A 20,953-nucleotide genomic window follows, 5' to 3' on the forward strand; every position below is an offset into this window, starting at 1 on the left:
AGTGGCCAGATTTTTGTTGGATAAATGCGGGACATATTGAATGGATTATTTGCTAAATCGGTTCGGTAGTAAAGATGGGATCATTTAGAAATTAGGCACTTTATTTTGGCGACAGCGGCACTCCCAGTGGCCATGAAGTAATTTGCGGTTTCGTCACCAACGAGAATGACATTTGCTGAGGATCGCTTATGTAGGAGTGAGAGGGGAGCAAAGAGTGGAGGAGAGGATCCGGGAGTTTGGAATTTGATGTTGTTGATATTACTCCTACTGCAAACAGCCTCAGCGAGGGCCTCAGCTAATGTCAAAAAATCTTTATATGTGTGCGTGGTGGAATACTTCATGGTTGCTATCTTTTTATACCGTTGTGTTATTTGCAAACAGGTGTATTTTTTCGCAGTTTAAAGGTAACGTGGTTTCGAGATATTCATCATGCAGGTAGAGAAATGAAAGTAATCGAGTGCGGTAACCTGCAGAATCCATCAGAGTCGGCTCGGGAGCTGGCGGAACTGACGGCTTATCCCAAAAAAAAAAAAGCAGTGGTGTTAGTAATTGAGGGGTGAAAGAAAACTCTCAGGGCTGTCCGCAAGGCGCAGGCCAGACGTTGGAGTTGAACTCTTGATCATCAACTGCGGTTGAGGGTCATTCGGAAAATGAAGGCTGATCTCAGCATCACGGATTGTGCTTTGGCGAAAAAACTGAATACTGACCGCTGTATTGTACGGCGAATCTGTCTCGGAATGACTACAAGTGTTACCGAGCAAGTGGGAAGCCCAACAGAAACCTCAAACAATAAAAAGCAAAGCCTGGGTGCTAATTCCGTTATAAAAATTTGACCTTCTGTTTTTATACGACAGACTTCGCAACCAGCTGTTAGAATACAGGACAGTGCGGGGTCAGTGCTACGATCCTATTGACTCTAACAGCCTCTCCCAGCTGAGATTCGAACATACAACGATTGGCTTATTAGACCGGCATCTTACCTCGAGACCAGCTGGGAGATCTCAAACAATAAACAAATGCTAGAATACGGTCTCGTGGGCTATGCGGCCGGGTGGTGACGAAACGCGATACATGAGTCTGACTCGATGATGAAAAAGCTTCACAGAAGCCCGGGCTAAATTATTTATGCTCTAGCTCGCGGTAGGATTTGTAGCAGATTCGAGATTGGTTTTGGGTTGAGTTCCGGGTTTTGGATGGGTTCGTGAAAAAAGGTCATGGTTTGGCAAGGGATCTGTTTAGAGAATTTAAAGATTCACAGGGGTTGGTGCCCCACCAGGCGGATTTTGTCATCTATTAAGTCCCATGATAGCCTGCTGCAGTTTCAGCATACATGCTACAATGGACCAGTGCATGCTACAATTGCCGTCCAGTTAGCTTCGAGGCACGATGCTGGTCTGACAAGCCAGTCGTCGTATGTTAGAATCTTGGCTAGGCGGTGCTACTAGATAGAGTCAGTAGGATTTTTGCACTAGCCCCGTCACTGTCCTGTACTCTAATAGCCGACCGCGAAGTCTGTCGATAAAGAAGGGTCAAGTTATAGAGAAAGACGTTTAAGTCCACACCTTTGCTTTGCTACAATGGACAATGAAATTCAGTTCATCTCAAAAGAGCTGAGTGCACCAAATTGTCCCCGCATTCGTCCAGTATTGAAATACTGGGGATAATAAAGCGAAAACAGAGGCGAATGCCAAAATAGGCAAAGTCTCTATAAAAAAATAAATAAATAAATAAATAAATAAGTAAAGCGAAAGCTGAAGATGAAGCGAACAGTCACCAACGACATTGCCATTGGTCAGATGAGGAGACCACAGTGCCGGCTGGCAGCATATAGCATATGGTGCTATACGGCTGCTACTCCTGCTACCCAACGGGATGGCAGGCAAACTTTTCTCTTGCTACTACGTTGGTAACCAATTGAACGTTCATTTGGCAACAAATGGGGTAGCTTACAGAACCGTAAATACAAAAAGTATCACAAAACTTTATTCAGCAATATCGTAGATAATAACTAGTTCTATAAATGGCCCATACATAACATGCTCAAATTCTGATTTGTTGAGATGGTACAGTAACTCAAAGTGATAATGCTTGCATGTGATTGGGCGAAAAATGAAAAGCTTGACTTGTCAACCAAAGTTGACTGTTGTCAAATCGCGGTTAAATGCGCAAGTAATTTGCATGCAAGTTTTGCGCGAGTAACTTGCAAAAAGCAAACGACTCAGCAACTTGCATGAAAGAAAATAGAGGAAAATCGAAGGCGGAAAACCGAGAATAAAATCTCTGGAAAATGACAAATTAATTAAACATTAGCTTTAATAATTTTTTTCGTGATAATCGCAGCAATCGGAGTTGCAGGGCAATTCACATAGCCATAGCACTAGGTGAAAAGTTCTCGATTTTCGCAAAACAGCCGAGTTATGGAAAAATTCCGAGTAAAAGAGAATCTTCGCCTACTAGTGGGGTAACTTCCATGAAAATTTCATGCTTGGAAAGATTCTTTCTCCCACTACCGCCTAAATATATTGTGCCTACTGCGCTTTTTCAAAAGTAAGCTCTTTAACCCTCTAACGGGTAAGACCGTCTGTAGACGGCCTTCGCTTTTGGAGCTCCAGAGCCGCATATGAAATTCATTTTGCATTGAGGCTATGCAAAATGTGTTCAGAACAGATTTCCTGACCTTTTGACAATAATATCAAAACATTCTGATCAAGCATTCAAAAGTTATCATCTGTCAAATACAAAAATTCCAAAAAATTCCGAAAATAATTAATGCACGAATATTACCTTTTTTAATTTTGAAGAAAAAGAACATCTAGAAAAAATTATTGACCTCAAATTTTTTCTATGAGTAAATTTCATGCTTCATTTCAATTTTGAAATATATTTGAATTGAAAAAATATCTAGGTAGAGCGGTAGACATGAAAAACGAAAAAGAGAAATTGGACTTTTTCTTACTTCTTAAGCTTTCCATGCATCCCAACAAGGTATGACACTAACCGCATTGCTTGTTTACTTGCCGACGAGTGATTTTCCTCTTCTCTTTTAGTTATTCTTGCATAAGGGTTGGTGCTGTTGTACCTTGCTGGGGTGCATGGAAAGCTCCGAGGTAGCAAAGAGATATATTTCTGGATAGAACTAAGTGTAAACTCAATTATCTGAACAATTTTAGGTGAAATTAAAGCAAAATTGTAATTCTGTGGTACATACATATTGTACCGCGATGTTGAATCTAAATATACTGTCGATAATTGTAAGCGGTAGGCACCATACAGTTGTCCTAGTGCTATCGAAACATCAGCATTCAGTCTAGATTTGAACCCTTTTGAACATCTTTTTAGATAATTTCATTTCTATAATGAGAAATCATTTGATTTCTTATCAAAATGACTTAAACCGCGCTCTTGCAAAAAAATGGCCAGCAATTCACAGAGGGATATTTTAAAAATTATTAATTTTATCCTAAACAGATTAAAACAGGTCATCAAGAATGTAAATGGTCCTACAAGTTGGTAGTTGAGCGAGAAAGGACATTTATTTCAACTAATAGTTAACTATCCGAATACATTTTTGGCTGCATTTTTAGGCAATTCAAATTATCTGTACCCTATCTTCAAAACGGAAAGCTTTTCCCCGAATTTTTGTTGTGCATCGTAATATGCTTTAGTTAAACATTGTTTTAAAAAATATGTGTAACCATTCTTTGCAAAAATACTGCGCAAAATTACTAAAAGAAAAATTTATGCGCTGCTGTCCCAATACTTTTTTGGTTGACTGTAGATGATGAAATTACATGCAGTCATAAAAAAGTTATTGATGTTTGAAATTTCTCATTCAAACTTTACAGTTCCGTTTTCGTTTTCACAAAGTGCTTTTGTTTGTTTTTTGTGTGAGAAAAAAGAAAAGGAAGTATTTTTCTTCTTCTTCTTTCTCTGCGTGGAACTGCGTTTTTTGACAGCTCCGGGGAAGTATTTTTGATTTTGTTTTTACGCATGTTTTGATAATTCGGCATGGAATTTCGTGTAGGTGCGAACAGGCTTAAAAATTTCTTTTAGTTTCGTAGTCGTGAATAGTAAACAAAAACGTAGTCCCACGTCAAAACAAATGAATTAAAGTAATTTAAAATTTAATCTACATACGTTCCGCACCTTTGTACTAAACACACTGGTCGGAACTGAGTGTAAAAGAAACAAAACAGAGCTTTTGTTTGACTTCGTTTGACGGTTTATTTTATGCCTTCATTCGCAATCAGAGTCCTATTGGATTTATGCCACAGTTGATTGCTACACATCTACGCAAGGTGCCGTAATGTGAACGCAGTGCGATGGTATTTTTCTTCCAAACGCATACCATTCCAGTTTTCCTTTGGCCGTAGTGTGTTGCGTGTGTTGTGTCTTGTCTCTTGTGTTATGTTCTCCGGTGTTGGTTTCCACCGTTCCTTCACGCAATCCGTCAATAACTGTGCATTGCATTCTATCGCCAGTCTGTCGGTAGCAGTCTCTGCGCGTAGTAAGTTACGTTGTGTTGTTCGGTGCGGTCGATCGAATGGTGGAAGAAGAGTAAGGTGCAAAAGCAACACCAATCGAGAACAAAAGTGTAGGAAAATCTGATTGTGAATCATCTGCAGGTTTTGTTTTATTTTTCCGTGCAGTAAAAGTGACTTTTTGCCAGATGTTGGAAGAGCTGTTGTTTAAAACGACGGAAATATAATTTAATTAAACTTGGTGACGGGCTAATCTAAATATAACGCGCATCACAGTTCCTTTCAAGTGTTGTTTTCTAGGTCGACATACTGCGAGCAAAATTTTTGCGTGTTTACGTGTATTGTTTGTATTGTTTGCAATTTGCCAGCATTTTGTGAAAAGAACAAAAGTGAAGTGTTCAGTTGTACAACAGGTTCTTGCAAAGCATCCGCCGAGAGCGGAAGGAAATTATGCTTTTTGTGCAAATTTTCTTCATGGTCTCGCGTGTATGCGTGAAGTTATTCTTTGCAATGCATTATGTGTTGGAAGATATTCTGGTAGTTTGCCTTCTTCGTTTACATTTTCGTGTTGGATGATCTCATTCATTCGCGCTGCTGTTCGCCCCCGAGCCCACGGACGGCTTGGGTGTGTGAGTGCCCTCCCGTTTACGTTTGCCTGATAAGTTCTTACGTGTACCGTGATCGTAGATGTGTTTGTAGCCGCTATTGAAGCACGGTGCGCTCAAATGAAAACAAGTTTTGCATAAATTCGATGAAATATTGCTGCAGTTTCCTACATCTTTCCTAGTTTAAAACGTCATGGAAAGTGGAAAATTTAAAGATATGTTGCAAATAAAAAAAAACTTTTTGAGACGAAACTGCATTGTACAAAATATATATCACATTAATTTCAAATGTCAGTTATAATTTGTTCAATATTATACAAATAAAATTTATTAAAAATCTTCAAATGTGTGATTTGAGGTACTCGCAGATACATGCCTAAAATTTATACCATTTTTAAACAAGTTGGGAAAATCAAATTTGCGATAGAACGTATTTCCTCCTGCAAAATAGAAGGTCGTTCACACCTTTAAGGGGATACGTAATCGTTACTGAGTCACCAAAAGCAAGGCACGTATACTGATGACCAGCTGCGCCATACATATACTATGGAGACTATGGTCAAAAGGGTTCTTACAGATTACACGGTGGCGCCGAACAGCGAGTAGCCGGACGGAGCGTGCAGCGGAGCTGCGATGTCTGCGAACCGTCGGAAGCGAAAATATTAATGTAGAAGAGGGTAGTGAAGGAAAGACTTGGTATGTTGCGGTATGTTGGGCTGGTCTCGGCTGAGCCAAGTTTTGACAGTTATCTACCGCTAACACACATTCGGTTGTATTGATTATTTATTAGCAGAACAGCAAAATGTGCAGTATCGTCTGGGAAGAGTAAATATATTCCGTGTGGTGTTTTGTCGCTTACAATTGGAGAAGTTTGCTATCAAAGCGGATTTTATACTCACAGTGTGTGTCTTATCGCTTGTGATATCTTCGTTATCAGCTTTGGGTGGTTAAATTTTGCGTTAAGTGGCTGAATGTGAAATTCTGGTTCAAATGTCGATAAGCCAATCTTTGGGAGGAGCATGCTGCTCGGACCACGAGTGTTAAAATGCTGATCGAGGCCAACATTTTTTATTTACAGCGATAATATAACTGGTAAAATAATAGTGAAATAATAGTGAGTAAGTGATATTGCTGTGAAATTGAGTAGAATAATAAAAACAAAACCTGACGTAGTTAAATGAATCCTGTCACGTTGGAAAAGTGGATAAACAAAACATACTAGCGGATAAATGAGCAGAAACATGAAAAGACAACTGGAGAAGTTTAAGGAGGAGCTCAAATCTAATTTGACAAGGTAAGGGTCTCTAGCCAAAGGTAGCAAATATCCAAAGGATATATGCTGCTTGTAATTGGCAACAAAAAAGTTATGTTTTGCCACAATACTGGTTCTCGCTAGATTTTTAATTACCTATACCTTAAATAAAATGCCATCGCTGCTTGCTCAATGATAATAAAGTTTCATCTCTGCTTCATTCTAAAATTACACTTGTTTCTTAGGCAACATTCCCCATAGAGCGGTGGCCCAGCATAGTTCGTAAAACCGGTCCTCGGCTTGGTGTGGTCAGTTATATGTGGCGGTTTGATTGACTGTTTATCGCCACCGGTTGGAGTATAATAAACGACTGTTTTCAAGGCAAACTAGCGTGAATCTTTGTTTAATGTTTGAAACCCTACGGAAAAGCTATTTAACTTTGTGCGATTTCAATTTGAACCAAAGTTTGTTGTTCACGTAGATACGTTCGATTCTGATAGCGAGTGCCAATCTTCTTGTACATACAACTGGAATCCATGATAGCGGAACCGTTGATAAGATAACTGATGCAAGGAAGCAATGGTTCCGTTGGAACCATTCCCACTCGTTGGTATAAATCAATGCTATCAATCAAAATTCATATTCTATTTTCACTTGAAAATATTCGTACTAAGCTTGTTGTACAATATGCGCAATTTTACTAAAAAATAATTTTGAGTGTCGATATTTTGCCATCAGACACCACCGCCAGTTCATTTCTGGCTCGGAAGAATTGAGTTTACGGATTGCTACGCAACCATATAGTCCAGTTAACCATATAATAGATGACCATTTACGCAGATGTTTATAGACCCACTAAGCCGATTTGCATACTTGTCCATGGTTGCGATGATTACATCAGTCTGCAAATATGAAAACGGAGTTTATAGAGCCTGCTTGTATTTTTTATGTACGATGTACAATAGGAAAGTTTCAATAAGATTTTTTTATCACTTTTGAATTTTAATTCATATGAAAAATTTTAAACTCAAACCAAGACCAATAGTTGAACGAAAATGTAAACAAACCGAGTATCGAATATTCTTTGCTGGACCAGGCATTCGGTTTGTTCACTTTTTGGCCACAAGTCCTTTTTAATTGTTGGTGTTGAAATCACGGTGTGGAAACTATAAACAATAATTCGTGTTTTTGATATTATTTCCATATCAAGATGCTGGGTGAGGAAAAAACTGTCAACCTACAGCGAAAATGCGGAACGTTCAATGCAATGTACAACGATCTAGTCAATAAGCTATGGCAGTATGAACAGGACAAGCAGGCGATGATCATTCAGCGACGTAACATTCGTCGTTGATGTTAGGAAGAAAATAATTGAAGCATACTAGCCTGAATCGTTTCGCAGAAAATGAAAGAGTCTTATTTTCACCGAGAAGAAATAACCACATATGCTGTTAACAATGTTACGGTGACTAAAAAAAATTACACAGTAAAATTCGTGGCTACTTCAGGTCCGCGTTTCTGCACAGCTAAGAATACTTTAACTGCACTGTTGCTTGCATCGTTTCTAAACGTAGATCAGTTTAAAAACCTCCTTGGCCTAACCCTCTTACTTCTAGCAGCATAGAACCGGAGTGGCTCTAGCCGTATCAAGAATTCTCCACTGTACTCGTTCCTGGGCTACTCGTTACCAGTTCGTTGAGTGTTTCTTCATACGTAAGTCGGTTTTTACCGCCATCTAGCACGCTGGGCCCCGCTATTCCTGATACCGGCGGGGTTCTTGCAGCCTAAACCATTCGACACTTTTCGTTTGTACTCCGTCAAAAATAGTCCGCAACACCTTTCATTCAAATATGACAAGTGCTCGTATATGTCTTCCGTAAGCCATCAGTTTCAGTCTCAAGTCCGTAGAGGACTACCGGTCTGATTAGCGTTTTGTACATCGCCATCTTTGTGCGTCGAAGTGTCTTGTGGAGTAAAAAGTAGGCTCGACTTTTACTTCTTACTCGTATTATTGTCAACCTTTGTAACCTAATCCTTCTGGACTTCGTTTTTGGTCTGGTATAGATTGCCTCCGCTGTCCCACGGTTCATACTTCATAGTAATGATGCTGAGGTCGTCTGCGAAGGCTAGGAGTTGGCTACTTTTGCTCAAAATCGTTCCTTGTGTTTCGATGCCGTCGCGATCAATGTGGTATATACAGGTGTGGCGATGTTGGTAAAGTGGTGTTAGTACCATGACGAAATTTCATCATGGTATGGGTGAAATCGTTAATCGATCAATCACGATCAAGCGTGACGTCAAAAACTCCATCGTCCCCATTGTTCGGCGCGGTTTGTTTTTGTAGTTTGACGTCGTTTCCTGATTTTTGGCTACTAATACCATCAAATGTCTTATACTTCCACATCTTTTTAAACCTCATTGCGTCGCGATGCCCGCCGGACCACATATTCAGTACCGATGCTGAATAACATACAGGACCCTCCTGCCGCAATCCTCTGCGCGATTCAAATGGAATAGGAATGACGGGACGACAAAAGTGCTACCGAATTCGAAACATGCTTGTTTTTTTTACTTAGGTGGGTTGCCGTTCTAAGACAAAACATGTTGAACAAAGTTTATCCGATTTACTCGGTTGAACAGCAGGCATAAGAGACCATCACCTTGACGAAACCCTCTGTGTGATTCGAATGAACTTGACAATCCACCCGAAATCCGAATACAGCACTGTGTACCATCCATCGTAGATTGAATGAGTTTAATGAGCTTCCTAGGGAAGCTGTTCTCGTCCATGATTTTCCATAGCTCTTTCCGGTCGATGGTATCATATTCGTCTTTGAAATCAACGAACAAATGGTGTGTGGGAGCTCTGTATTCACGGCTTACTTATGTGTCCATGTCCGCCGGTCCGGCAGAACAAAGGGATGAAATCAGAGATCTCCACTGCTGACGGTTACCCGCCATGACTTTTACCTGTCGCCAGGACAGGTTCTCGTCTACAGCCCGGATGTCGTTGGCTAAGCTCCGTCTCCATGAGCCTCTGGGTCTACCTCTTCTACGCTGTCCTTGTGGATTCCAGTCGAGTGCTGCTCTGCAAACCTCGTTCGCTCCTTTCCTCAAGGTGTGTCCGATCCACTTCCACCTACGCTCACGAATTTCTGTGGCTATCGGCCGTTGATGACACCGACGATGGAGTTCCTCATTGGATATCCAATTATCAGGCCACCAGGCACGAATAATATATCGCAGGCACCGGTTAATGAATACCTGCAGTTTTTGCGTTGTCTCCGCTGAGACGCACCACGTTTCGCAGGCATACAGCAGTACGGATTTAACGTTTGAATTAAAGATTCGGGTTTTCGTACGTAGAGTGATCTGGTTTGAGCGCCAAATGTTTCGCAGACCTGCAAAGGCACCCCTGGCCTTCCTGATCCGTGTGGCTATATCAGTCTTGGTACCACCATCGGGCGTTGTTTGGCTACCAAGATATTGAAAGACGGCTACCTGCTCAACTTGTTGTCCCGCTACTGTAAAGTTGGTGGAATTGTCAGTGTTCACTACCATAGACTTAGTTTTCGCTACATTGACTGTGAGACCTGCTGCCTGGGAGCTCTCGGAGAGGTCGTCTAACTTGCTCTGCATATCGTTTCGGCGTTGTGCGAGCAAGACAATGTCGTCGGCTAGGTCGAGGTCATTTAGCTGCTCCATCGTTAGAGGATTCCAAGGCAATCCTCGATTTTGTCTACTGTCAATTGCTCCAACTAATATCTCATCCATAACGATGAGAAACAGAAGCGGTGATAAAATGCAGCCCTGTCTCACGCCAGCAGTAACCCTTATGGGGTCGGACAAGACGCCGTCGTGCAAAACCTTGCACGAGAACGCCTCTTACTGAGCCTCGATGAGATGGACTATCTTATCTGGAACTCCTACGCCTAAGTGCGCCCCAGATGTTTTCGTGATTGAGTCGGTCGAACGCCTTTTCGAAGTCAACGAACACCAGCAGAAGATAGTCCTGGAATTCGTTGATCTGCTCCAATATAATGCGGAGCGTTGTGATATGGTCTACACATGATCGGCCAGCACGGAATCCAGCTTGCTGCCGCCGGAGAGTAGCGTCGATCTTTTCCTGGATCCGGTTGCGGATTACCTTACAGAGTACTTTGAGAGTAATACAGAGCAACGTGATGCCACGCCAGTTACCGCATTCCGTTAGGTCTCCTTTCTTAGGGACTTTGACCAATATGCCCTGCATCCAGTCCACCGGAAAAGTTGCGGTTTCCCAAATATTGCTGAAAAGCTGATGCATCATCTGGGCTGACAAAGATGGGTCAGCTTTGAGCATTTCGGCTGAAATACGATCTATCCCTGGCGGTCTATTGGATTTCATACTCTTGATGGCTGCTACAATTTCATCCAGCGATGGCGCCTCCGAGTTCACGCGATTTATTCGACGAACTGTAGGCGTCGTTGGGTTTTGTTTTGTTGGTCTCTGACATTTGAAACTCGGAAGAGTTGTTCAAAATGTTCAGTTCATCGCTTAAGCTGTTCTGTACGGTCAGTCAATAGCTGACCAGCTCTGTCCTTTAGCGGCATCTTTGTATTCATCCTGGCACCACTAAGGCGGCGAGAAATATCGTACAACAAACGGATATCACCATTGGCGGCGTCGGTTCCCCTTGTTCGGTTAGGGAGTTGGTCCAGGCTCTCTTGTCCCGCCTACAAGCTCGTTTAACAGATCTCTCCAGTTCGGCGTATCGCTGACGGGCAGCTGTCTTAGCCGATCTGGTTCGCGCTCGCTCAATGTCGGTTTTCTCCTCTCTCCGTTTGTCGATCTTCCTCCAAGTTCCATCCGATATTCACTCCCTCCGCCCGCTGCGCGCTTTGCCATGGGTTTCGTCACTGGTCGTGATGTAGGCGTTTTTGATGCCGGTCCATTGCTCTTCGACAGTTCCACCAGGTGGCAACTCCGAGGCTCGGGATTCAAGTTGTTCGACAAAGGCCTTTTTCACCTCAGGACTCTCCAATCGGCGGACATCGTAACTGCATCCAACTTTCTCCTCCCGTAGTTGGACACGTGCGACGCGTAAACGTATCTTCGCGTCGGATGCAATATCAGCGCTGCGTTTGTTGCGTACATCAAGAAGGCTCCTACGCCATTTTCGGTTGATGCAGATGTGGTCGATTTGGTTTTCTGTTCGGCCGTCGCGGGAATCCCATGTGACTTTATGTATTGGGTGCTTTGCCCAAAGTTAAACGCGGTCTAAAGGAAACACCGCGCCTGAAGCAAACACCGCGCTAGAACTGTTGCCAGAATGCTGTAAACAGGCATGTTGTTCACCTAACTGCGTCGTCAAAAGTAACTAAAACTTTATGATTTCTGTGCAATTTCTTCCAATAATATCAAAATCGACCCGGCAATTATGAAAGCGCATTTCATTTATGAGTTGCGCGGTGGATAATTTTCAATGAAACTCACAATAGTGGTTTATGGGTAAAGAACGATCCACCATTGACCATGTTGTTAATACCACAGAATTCTGTAAACAGCTTCCCGTTTTCGCTCATCTCTCCTAAGCGTCCCATGGCGCGTTCTAGGTCCGCGTTGCTTAAACCAATCTTCACGTTGAAGTCGCCCAAGTGGATTTGGATGTCTCCCTTCGGGATTTTCTCAACCACACTGTTCAGTTGGTTGTACAAACTCTCTTTCTCTTGCAGGTCGGCAGCATCTGTTGACGCATAGCGTTGGATTGCTGTAAGGTTTCTAACCTGTGTTCTGAATTTGGCAACGATTATTCTTTCGTTTATTGGCTCTCACTTCATCAGGACCGCATGTGCTCCTGGGTTCAGTAGGAATCCAACTTCTCTTTCTCGAATAGAATTTTCACCTCGTATGCTAGAGTAGAGCAAGAGGCAAGCTTCAGGCGGCCAGCTTCCCTTGCAAGTTGAGCCAGCTTGTCCTGCTGGGCAAGTGTCAGTATATTCCATGTTCCGATTCGTGTCCGTGTTTTCATGCTAAAAGTCGTTGCCAATAATCCAGATTGATTTCTTCTTTCATTTACATTAACATTTTTTGTTTTCGGGTACAGTAGGTTGTTAACCTACCCGATTTTTTCAGATGCACTACTGATATACTACCAGAGCGCACGTGGACTTCATATCACAATTAAATATTTATTGACTACGATACCTTGCATTAACAAACCCTGACTTTATGAGAAGATTCACTGACAACAGCTGTCCGGAAATACTTTTGACGTAGGACACCGTCTTACGGCAAGGTTTGGGATAGGGTGTCATTCCAAAAAATCTTTCTCGAAAAGTGGTCAGGTTTTGAACGCTAATAGCTTTGCGGTTTTCCGATCGATTTTCAATATTCTTACATTAATCGATTGAAAAATCTTCTAAGAATTAACCCAAATAAAGTAAAGTGTTGATTCTTGAAGTTAACACTAAATTAAACACTGTTGACCACAACAAATGCGCAGGAAATCGCCTTAAAACTAAACCTAAAGATTTGTTTTAATAATTATTGCTGGCCCAATAAACTTTATTGTGATCAGCGGCGAACAACAATCTTTTATATCTTCATATAAGCAGTAGCATTTTTAGTGACATCTTTTGCATCTTCATATAAGAATTTGTTCGTTCTTAAAAGAACGGTTTTCGGTAATTGATGAAACTTAGAAAACTTGGAACTTAGGGCTTTTCACTCGGTTTTCTTTAACTAAACAAATCTATCCATCGCCAATGCTGCAGTAATAATACGTAGCGTAATTTTTCTGTGACAGCAGAAGGTGAACCGCTCACTGGTAACTTTGCTCTTTTGTTCAGACTGAAATTGAAATGTTGAACAAAGAACGTAGATGATGGACCATGAAAAATAGGCGGAACCGATTCTTGTCGCTTGCTCTGGTATATAACACGAGGTAAGCCGGCGAACAGCATTATTCAAACGCTAGCTGAGCTACTGCCAACATCTTTTTGGCATGTCTGGATGCGACAAAGGAGGAAGCATCAAGGGCTAGCGAAAGTCACGCACGAGTCGTGCACGTCTCCACGTGCAGTTCCCGGTCGGTCGTATTCACCGGCTGCTGAGGAAAGGAAACTATCGGAGCTGAAACTGCCGGCCGTGATGGAATAATTAGCTTGCGGAAGTGCTTGAGTTTGCAGGTAATGCTGCTCGCTACAACAAAAAGACCACAATCATCCCACGTCACTTGCAGCTGATCACCTGAACTTGTATTTCATCGTGACTTATGACCATAGACGAACGGCCCCGTGGATGATATTTTAGATCGCATAGCTGCTGAGGCTTTCCGGTTGGTTTACGTTACGGAGAATTACGTTAAGTGCGTTAGTGCAAGTTTATTGCAAGCCGGAGTTATGATAATCAAACAATCGATCCTTTTAAGGGCCACACAACAATTATTGTAGAGTTTATTTTATTTTCTTGCCTAGATAATACCACAGACAAACAGACATAACACTCGTTTTCCATTCTTCGTACCGATTAAACCGTCATTTCAAATTTGGGCTTAGTTGGGAATGTCTCCGTTTTGGTCAAAGTGGCGCTTTTTGACGAAAGAAGGGGAATTCCCCATAAAAAATACTTGCTACTTCGAGGGATACCCATGTTGCTATTTGATTTTTGGAAATGTCGATCATAGATGGTGCTAGTGTTCAAGCTAAATGTGAGGTACGATAATTTTTGTTGATTTTTCCTGCAAGAGTTATGTCTGTTTGTCTGTGGTAATACCATAGCACAGGCAATGAGAGGAAAGTTTAATTTTTCGCCATTGCGGATGACCAACAAACAGCGGGAATAAGCTTTCTTGTCACGGGCGACATTTTCTGCCATTTCCAAAACGTCTTCTTCTTTTGTATGCCGTAGAACAGTTTTGCGCAAAATTTTCAGTTTTTTGAAAATTCGCGCGTACCGTCTACCGATTACTATTGGAAAAGCACTGTTCAACGTAGAAACAGTTCATGAAAATTTATTTACTGTTTGGTTTAGTGTGACTTCGATTCGTTTTAATTTAATAGATTCTATCAATTCATAGAAATAACTCCTAAATCTGTTAAAGATTGAACGTATACAATGTTACTTACTTACTTACTTATTCAGCCGAGAGCCGGGGTGGCTCTTGCCGTATCAAGAATTCCTCTCCATTGTACTCGGTCCTGGGCTACTCGTCGCCAATTCGTTGCGCGTCTCGACACACGCAAGTCGGCTTCAACCTGGTCGAGCCATCTAGCACGTTAGGCCCCTCTATTCCTGGTGCAGGTGGGGTTCTTGAAGAGAACGGATTTCACTACACAGTGGTCCGGCATCCTTGCGACGTGGCCGGCCCACCGTAGTCTCCCAACTTTCGCCAGGTGTACGATGAGAATCTCTCTAAGCAGTGCCTGTAGCTCGTGATTCATACGTCTCCGCCACTCTCCGCTTTCCGTCTGTACTAAGCCAAAAATAGTCCGCAACACCTTCCGTTCAAAAACGGCAAGTGCACGTATGTCTTCCGTAAGTAAAGTTACTGTCTCAAGTCCGAAGAGGACTATCGGTCTGATTAGCGTTTTGTACATCGTCAGCTTTGTGCGGCGGCGTATGCTCCTTGATCGAAACGTGTTGCGAAGGGAAAAGTAGGCTCGATTTCCAGCTTGAATGCGTCGTTGGATCTCCTTACTCGTATTATTGTCGGCAGTGACCAGAGATCCCAAATATACGAACTGATCAACCACTTCCAGCTCATCGCCGTAAATAGTCACTGTCCGTGGGAGGCAAACGTTACTATCTCGGGAGCCTCTTCCTACCATATATTTGGTTTTCAACGCATTAATTTGTAACCCTATCCTCCTAGCCTCCGTTTTTAGTCTGGCGTAGATTGCCTCCGCCACCCAAGGTTTCGAGTAATGATGTCGAGGTCGTCTGCGAAGGCTAGGAGTTAGCTACTCTTAGCTACTACTGCTCAAGCTACTCTTGCTCAAGATCGTTTCTCTCGTTTCGATGTCCGCTCACCGGATCACACCTTCAATAGCTATATTGAATAACATACAGGACAGTCCATCTCCTTGCCACAACCCTCTACGCGATTCGAAAGAACTCGAGAGTGTCCCCGAATCACGCAGGTAGAACATCACTCGTTCCAGAGTAGCTTTGATCAGCCGCGTCAGTTTGTGCGGAAAACCGTGCTCGTGCATTATCTGCCATAGCTGTTCGCGTTTAACGGTATCGTATGCTGCTCTGAAATCCACGAAAATATGATGCGTGGGCACGTTGTACTCTCGACATTTCTGAAGGATTTGTCGGAGAGTAAAAATTTGATCCGTAGTAGCACGGGCCCCCATAAAGCCCGCCTGATACTGCCCTATGAATTCTCTTGCTATTGGGGATAGACGACGCAACAGAATCTGGGAGAGCACCTTGTAGACGGCGTTGACCAGCGTAATGCCGCGGTAGTTACAGCAGTCTAGCCGGTCGAGTTTGGTTCAACTTCTCGTAAGACTTGCGGGTATCATTAGCCCGGAATAGTTGTTCAAGCTCCTCACGATCTCTGTCCTCCTTCTGGCGCTTTTTTCTTCTCAGGATCGTGGTCAACTCATTCCTCGCTCGTCGATACTTGGCCATATTCTCTCTCGTGGATATGCTCAGATAGTTTTCCCAAGCTCTTTTTTTCCTCTCTATCGCTTCTTGGCATTCCCCGTCAAACCAATCATTTCGTGCACTCGAGGTTTCCACACCTAGCACCGCGGTTGCGGCCTCGTTGACGGCCGAGCGTATTCTACTCCATCCGTTTTCGAGGGTCGAAGCATCTAGCTCCACAGAAGAAGGCAGAGCTTCATCCAGCACGCGCGCGTAGTCTTCGGCAGTTCGCGGGCTGTCTAGTTGCCGAATGTTTAGTCGAGGAGGGCGACTTTGTCGCGAGGTATAAACCGTCGATAGTTTTGAGCGCATATGTACTGCTACTAGGTAGTGGTCCGAGTCAGTATCCGCACTCCGTAGGGAGCGTACGTTGGTGATGTTCAAGAAAACCGTCCCTCGATGAGAATATGGTCGATTTGGTTCGAGGTTCGTTGGTCAGGTGATCTCCAGGTGGCCTTGTGGATATCTTTGTGGGGAAAGAAGGTGTTTTTGATCACCAATGTTACAATGTATACAATGTTATTACTTTGATAAACGTTACGTACAACGCATGTAGCATGTATACGTGAAGACCGTATTACCGTATTATTACATACATGGATACATGCTACTATCGTTACAAAGAGACTTGCGTAGATCTACATCACCTATGCGGTCGTGTCTTGTGCCTCTGATTTTTTAAAATTGTGATTATAGACAACGGCTTGGGTCATTCCTAACTTGTACGGGGTAGGAATTTGAACCCGGTTCCTCGGCACAGGAGGCGTGAATGCTAACCACTAAACCGGGATGGACCCAGGAAGTATTTTTGTCGTCCTCGTATCTGCTTGCTATGCTGCGCTATTTCTAAGTATGATCTATTCTGGTCGTTGTGGTGTAGTGATTACCGTCAAAATGAATCGCAAGTATCAAAACAGTTACGAAAAGAAATCTACGTTGTAGTTTTCTCTTACATTTTTACGAGGTTGAAGATAGAATAGGATTATTTTTATAATATCGAAAGTCATTGAACTTCCAAACCAAACATATATTGGTGGCACCAAAGCAAAATGATCTCATTCGCTATCCCAAGCTAATCTGCTGCAGTTTTTTTTCTTTCTAGACTACCAAAGCATTCCAGCCTGTAAGGGTTAGATATGCGATACTCATTGTGGCCTGCACAGCACCAGATACGATTATTAACGCCGCAATCTGTTTCAAGCAATCGAGCAATCGGGGATAGAGAAATCACCGCAATAATAGCCTAGCTAGGTTCTGCCGTTCTTCAAGACGATTCTGGGATCGTCCAGAAATGTTGCTACCCATTGCCTAGCATTGACTGCACTATTATTGCGTTCATTCGAGTGGCATTTTGACGGATGACCCTTCTTCTGCGCAAGAATCCAGCGCATTGAAACTCACTGGAATTGCCTTACGTGTCGGGCAAAAAACGGGGTAAAAATACTCTAGAAGACAAGACAATCGCCAGTCATAAATAATAAGGCATTAAACCGCGGATGTTGCGATTTTGTTCTATGCCATTTACCTCGCGCCGTACTCTCTGTTTTGTTGTACGTGAAGTGGGCCACTCACAGCGAGGTACTTCGGTGGTAATTGTGCATCGATGATGGGTTGGCCACACAATGATGAGCATCTGCGCACTTTCTTCGTTGCACCCGTCCCACCCGCTCTGGGTCGCTTTGGTACACTCTAGTCTAGTTACCCAAAACAAAGGAAGGAATTGAAAAGTTCAAACCAAACGAATGTTGCTTCTATAGGTATCTAATAGCTTTGGTCCGCCTTGACATCTGCTGGCTACGAAATCAGCGGCTGACCTAGTGCAAAATCAAGGGAAATCAAGCGCTTCGTTTCTGTTTTCTTCACGGCTGTCGAACTCTCGTGTCGTAGTTATCATCCGAATTTGCGTCTACTAAGTGACGACGGGAGCTAATGGAAATATAAAAGCAATTGAGTAGGTTCCACATTTCACTTTTTTTGTGTGTGTGTGGTTTTTTTTTATCTCTGCCATGCGTCAAGTGGGAATCCCTCCTTGAGCTCTTCAGGGAAACTGAAACTGCTTTTGCTATCTGCGGCCACTTACGAATCGAAACTGTAAATGTGTTTTGAAACAGATAGGACATCCGAATCGTTGTCGAGTGTGCTGTTAACTGAAGCTGTTATTGTCTGTCAATTGGAGCGTAGATTCCTGGCAATATTCATACAGTATGTCACTTTCAGTTTTGTAATTTGTGTTTGAAAATTGTTTATGCCACTACATTGGTCAAGTGTTTGATTGTCTTTCAGCATTACTTTCGAATTTATCTAAAAATTCCTTGCACAATAAACAGTGAATATATAAATTGTCTTCGAAAAGTTATGTGACATTAGCCACAAGCAACAGAACGATAGTGCATGAAGCTACTTGGGGCTTATAAGATAAGTGCTTTAATAGTTTCGAACATGTTTTCAACGATAATCGCGGACCCCAAACGAATGCAACAAACGTCAATTATGTGAATTTATGCCAAATGCAAACAAACGCTAAAGAACGATATGCACAGTATAATTATTTTCTCATGCACATAGACGTGACAAAACGACCTCCATTCTTACAGCAGCCAACGGTATATGAGAAACATTTGTTCGGTGACCGGTCGAATTCAGCCGTTACTTTTGTGCTTATTTTTTCATTCACAAAAATCTTATTATCAATCCATGGTTGTAAAACGTTGTTAAGTGACTCGATACTAACCGACAATCTTATTGGAATGAGAGCCAAAGTTTCCAAGTGAAGCTTTTTGTTGTTATGTCACACCTCTAGCTGAATCAATTCAAATCTTTTGCTAGAGATATGTTATCATTATCTTTTCTACCGCGATTCAGTCAGTTCTCATTGCATCAGAAATAAGCGCAGCAAAAAAAAATCTTGAATTAATTTGTCTAAACAAATGAAGTCCATTAAAATGCATTTTGGACCGATTGTTGTTTCTGCTATCTATCTGGTAATACAGCGTCTTTCAAGTTGAGCAAAATGTATGTATATTGTACATTGAAAAGAAAATTCACACGCCGACAACGCCGACGGTCGAACGTTGTACGGCGACCGCTCTGAATCGAGCCGTCGCCGTCAGACAGCCCAGCCCGGCAGTCTGTCAGTGGGCCAACAATTAAATGCTAGAAAAAAATTGTAACTATCGGTGTAATGATGAAACGAGCGGAACAGTTTTGTTCCACATATAAGTGTATTATGAAAAGCCGCAGCGAAAAATATGTACTACGCGCGTAATTTAAACAAACAGAAGCATGATGGGAGTTCCAGTGGACGGGGAAAAGAGATTTTCGAAGATACCGGCACTTTGGCCACCAAGGCATCAATGGAAGTAATGAATAGATTACATCAGACACTAGAGAGCTGCGGAATTCAATCGCGAATGATGCGCCTCGAGTGAAGATCGTGGTCATAGCGATAATGAAAGCCGCTGGAGAAAATAGCAAATAAATACCTAGACGCGAGTGTGGCTTGGTAGGCGCCTAGTTGTGTCATCTTTGTTTGGATAGTTGGCTTCCGTTCCCGTTTCCAACAGCTCTTGTAAACTCAACTCCCGTACCTACTTTTACTACTCTTCATTAGCGACGTTCGCTGACATACGACCGATCATCTAGATGGTGACTATTTTCTCATGCGCAGTTCAGTCTCGAAATAGAATGCAAATTTTGCAAAGAAAAATAACAAAACAGAATGATTTCCTGTTTTGCGATGCCTCTTCCTGCATCTTCTAAAAAGAGTTTCCAGCAGCATCCCGGCACCTACCAGTCATGAATAGGAATTTTGTTTGCATACGTTGCAAAATTCTACTTCTATTCTATCAGCCAGAGAGTGAAATGAATCGACGACCCGTCTGCCATTATTTGTGCGAAAGCTGTGCAAACTGCGATGAAAATGAAAACAAAAAGCCCGGTCATATACTTAGGTGTACACGACCAGCATAGACTAGATTTTGAAATAAATCACGTTACATACAGCACCGTCAACAGCGGCAGACAAATCCAGATCCAGCAGACGACGACGGGGGCTGTAGTCATCTGAAACTAACTTCGATCTGCATCGTTTAAGGTTCGAATCCCTACGTTCGACTCTGATTGTGGTATGCTTTTTGGCACTGCAATTTTAACTCAACCCAACGCAATGTAGACACATCTATTCAAATTATGAGTGATGGCCCGTTTTTGTGCATATTCGAGTAGCTATGAATATTTTCTAGCCAAAGAGTCATCAAGCAAGTGCATATGCTGTTGAATACGACAGCCAAAGAGCTGTTCTGTGTCTGTTGAATACGACAGCCAAAGAGCTGTTGACACTAATCCCTTTACCATCAGCAGTAGTAGACTTACCAGTGTCTGTGTTTTACCGGCAGTCAGGCGGTAGCTATACTTGGGCGAGAAATTAAAACGAAAGCTATTGAATGAATGAATACAAGGAAAATGCAGACGGGGCAGACACAAATTCAGGATATTGTCACGACTATTGCATTTATTTATCGTAACGATTTAATGTTTGGTAATTTCGGTTGTTAAGATCGCTAAAGCGATACGAGTGTTCACTCCACACGCTATGTCCGAAGGCAATTATTGTTTAACTTTCATGCACCTCAGATTTTTATTCACAGGATGTTAGCATTGGTCAAAACAATTAATTTGGAGAAGGTCTTAAAATATTCTATCTTGGGTTTTTAACCAAATTCAATTTTCAAGGTTATATAGGGGTCATACCCTTTGAAATGATCATATCCGATGTAATCGACCACCTCCGATTTCAACAAAATTTGGTATAATTGCTCATTTCGACCCCACATTCGATTTCCCAAAGTTTTGTACAGATTGATCAATCCCCCTTGCAGTGACGCTTCTCCAATTTTCTTAGATTTTCGAAAAAACTCATTTTTCATTACATGTCACAGCAAGAGGGATTGATCAATCAATACAAAACTTTGGGAAATTG

General features: G+C 42.3%; 1 protein-coding gene across 6 annotated transcripts in view; it reads left to right on the forward strand.

Annotated features, from left to right (window-relative positions):
- Window positions 1-4,503: 4,503 nt before the first annotated feature.
- Window positions 4,504-20,953, forward strand: part of LOC128741137 (rho GTPase-activating protein 92B-like) — a 41,916-nt gene continuing 25,466 nt past the window's right edge. For 2 of the 6 annotated variants that reach the window (XR_008412197.1, XM_053836732.1), the window contains exons 1-2: window positions 4,519-4,625; window positions 6,165-6,380. Coding sequence is in view for 5 of the 6 variants with exons in the window: in XM_053836732.1 (XP_053692707.1) it covers window positions 6,316-6,380 (65 nt within the window). In the remaining variant the exon portion in view is untranslated. Of the gene's footprint in view, window positions 4,626-6,164; window positions 6,381-20,953 lie in introns of all 6 variants that reach the window. The other 4 variants (XM_053836734.1, XM_053836733.1, XM_053836735.1 and 1 more) reach the window with 4 other exon arrangements.

Source organism: Sabethes cyaneus, chromosome 3 (assembly GCF_943734655.1).
Source record: "Sabethes cyaneus chromosome 3, idSabCyanKW18_F2, whole genome shotgun sequence".
In the NCBI taxonomy this organism is placed as follows: domain Eukaryota; kingdom Metazoa; phylum Arthropoda; class Insecta; order Diptera; family Culicidae; genus Sabethes; species Sabethes cyaneus.